Source organism: Galeopterus variegatus, unplaced genomic scaffold (genome assembly GCF_000696425.1).
Source record: "Galeopterus variegatus unplaced genomic scaffold, G_variegatus-3.0.2 Scaffold2494, whole genome shotgun sequence".
Taxonomy (NCBI): Eukaryota; Metazoa; Chordata; class Mammalia; order Dermoptera; family Cynocephalidae; genus Galeopterus; species Galeopterus variegatus.
The window spans coordinates 58946-61389 of NW_007728605.1; the positions used below are offsets into that span (position 1 = coordinate 58946).

At 45.6% G+C, this 2444-nt stretch overlaps 1 protein-coding gene across 1 annotated transcript in view; it reads left to right on the forward strand.

Moving 5' to 3' along the window:
- The first annotated feature begins 1836 nt into the window (after nucleotides 1-1836).
- Nucleotides 1837-2444, forward strand: part of CRHBP (corticotropin releasing hormone binding protein) — a 14859-nt gene continuing 14251 nt past the window's right edge. Inside the window, exons 1-2 of the mRNA XM_008581956.1 lie at nucleotides 1837-1979; nucleotides 2362-2444. The exon at nucleotides 2362-2444 is cut by the window's right edge and continues 11 nt beyond it. Coding sequence (XP_008580178.1) covers nucleotides 1899-1979; nucleotides 2362-2444 — 164 coding nt within the window. The 5' untranslated portion in view covers nucleotides 1837-1898. The remainder of the gene's footprint in view (nucleotides 1980-2361) is intronic.

A 2444-nucleotide genomic window follows, 5' to 3' on the forward strand; every position in this document is an offset into this window, starting at 1 on the left:
GCTACAGTAATTTAGACAGTGTGGTACTGGTGTAAAGACAGACATATAGACCAGTCATGCAGAACAGAGAGCCCAGAAATAAACCCACACATATGTAGTCAACTCATCTTCAACAAAGGTGTGAAGAATACTAAATGGGGAAAGGATAGTCTCTTCAACAAATGGAGCTGGCAAAACTGGATATTCACACACAAAAGAATGAAATTGAACCTTTATCTTACATCATCCACAAAAATGAACTAAAAATGGGTTAAAGATTTAAATGTAAGACCTGAAACTGTAAAGCTCAAGAAGAAAACAATAATAATGATTAAAAAAGAAAAAAAGGCTTCTTTACATTGGTCTTGGCAATGATGACATGGAAATGACACCAAAAGCACAGGCAGTAAAAACAAAAATAGATAAGCAGGACTACATCAAACTTAAAAAGCTTTGGCCTCATCTAAACAGTCACTAGGATGGGGAGGAGGACAGGTGGCCAGTATTCATGACCTTTGGGTGCTTTCCTCCCACATGACCTCTCTGTGGTCTGAGGACTGTTTACAACGTTGGACTGTGATAGGAAGTCCTCCTGATTAAACAACTAAGAGGCAGCCCCTGTGGAGTGCAGAATTATCTCGAACATGAAAACGTAAGTTCTGATACCACTAGGCAAAATACTGCTTACTTTTGAGTATTTTTAAACTAAAAATATAGCTATTTCTTTCAGCTTAAACTCTGTATTATGGTCTCATTATTTGGAATAATTTTAATAATAATGCTGAATGCATGGATTGAAAGGGGTAGCAAAACCAAAAGCAGAGCATCCCCATATTTTCCACAATTTTGGGCGCAAAGAAGAAGCAATTCACTTCTCCCCTAATCAGCAAACATAAGCTTATTCTAAACCTATTTCTGGATCCCTAACTTATTTGGTTAGCCCTGTAAATTTGCTTGTGAGCGGTTATAATAAAGCTTCTCAGCGGCTCTTTCAGCCAGAGTGTTAAAGTAATCCAGGTATTTGAAGGCATGAAATAGTATGACAATCTCTCAGTGGTTCAGATGGATGCTAAGGTCATGACCACAGTTACCATGACCAGGAGTGTGCACATTGTGTAAACGTTCAGGTGAAGTGACGTTCAGGTGAAGAGCTCAGCTAAAATCCAGAAGTCCATAGCCACCAGAGTTAGCCGTTTCATTAAGGAAATGCTTATAAGAAACTGGAACAGGATAAAGCAAAGATTAAGGGACTCGAAGAAAGCTTGCAATTGCCTTACTGCAACAGTCTGCAAAATCAGACTTCGACTTTTGTTCAGCTTCTCTTTGGAACTAAAAATGCGTCAAGTTTCTTCCTGCGAGGCATGAGCAATCGTATAAGTACTACATACACTCTTTGACCATTTCTAGCTTGATTCTATCCAAGGTTATGTGACAAGACTGCATGATAAGATTACACGTATTTGGGCATTTTATGCATGTGCGTAACTTTGTCACTTTGATTGCAAAATCGAAAATTCCCCGAATGCCCACCAGAGAGTATAACATAGCATTTGGCAGATAGAATAAAATGCCCTCCAGTATTCTTTGTCTCTGCCTCATTCTTTCTCCTACACTTTAGTTCACTAAGATGTAGTGACTGAAATCATTCTTGGTGAATAATGCTGGGCCACGCTCAAAATTTGTGGCTGAGAGCTGGACCCTCGTCACTGCCACGCACTTTGTCACTGAGACAGGGTAACCCATGGTTACTGCGCTCGGATCAGTTAAGGGGCAGAGAGCCTCCGCTCCCCCACTGCTCTATAAAAGAGACCCAGGAAAGGGGCCCTACCAGCTTCTGGCTCTCAGCCTGTGCGAGCGTGTGTTAGAGAAAGCCCAAGACCTTCGGAGCAGAGCACACCAGCTGCAAAGGCAAGGCCGGCATGTCCTCTAACTTCAAACTTCAGTATCACTTCATTCTGATCTTCCTGGCGGCTCTAAGAGGCGAGAGCCGGTACCTAGAGGTGAGCCACCTTGGATCGACCCATCACACCTTCCTTGCGCGAGTGCTCAGCCTTGGGCGGCAGGCTGCCTGTGCTCTCAGCCTTTTGCGGGGGGGTGCTCAGCTCCTTCTTCCTTCTCGGTTGGGTCCTCTCTTTCCCCTGGTTTCCCCTAGATCAGCCTTCCTCCCTGCCTCCGAGCATCCCCGGCTGCCTGCCTTCCTCTGGCCGCTGGGGATACCCTGGTCCAATGGAGAGGGTCTAAGACCTTCCCGTCTTCTCCGGGAGGGACATTGACCATCTGTCTTTATTGGCTTTGCCGAGCGGCAGGGAAGGTGCCCCCCTCCTGGTCCCCTTTCTTTCCCACCCGGAGAACTTTTCCGGACTGACCCATTTTCCTTGCCAGCTGCGGGAAGCGGCGGACTACGACCCTTTCCTGCTCATCAGCGCCGACCTGAAGCGGCAGCTGGCGGGGGAGCAGCCGTACCG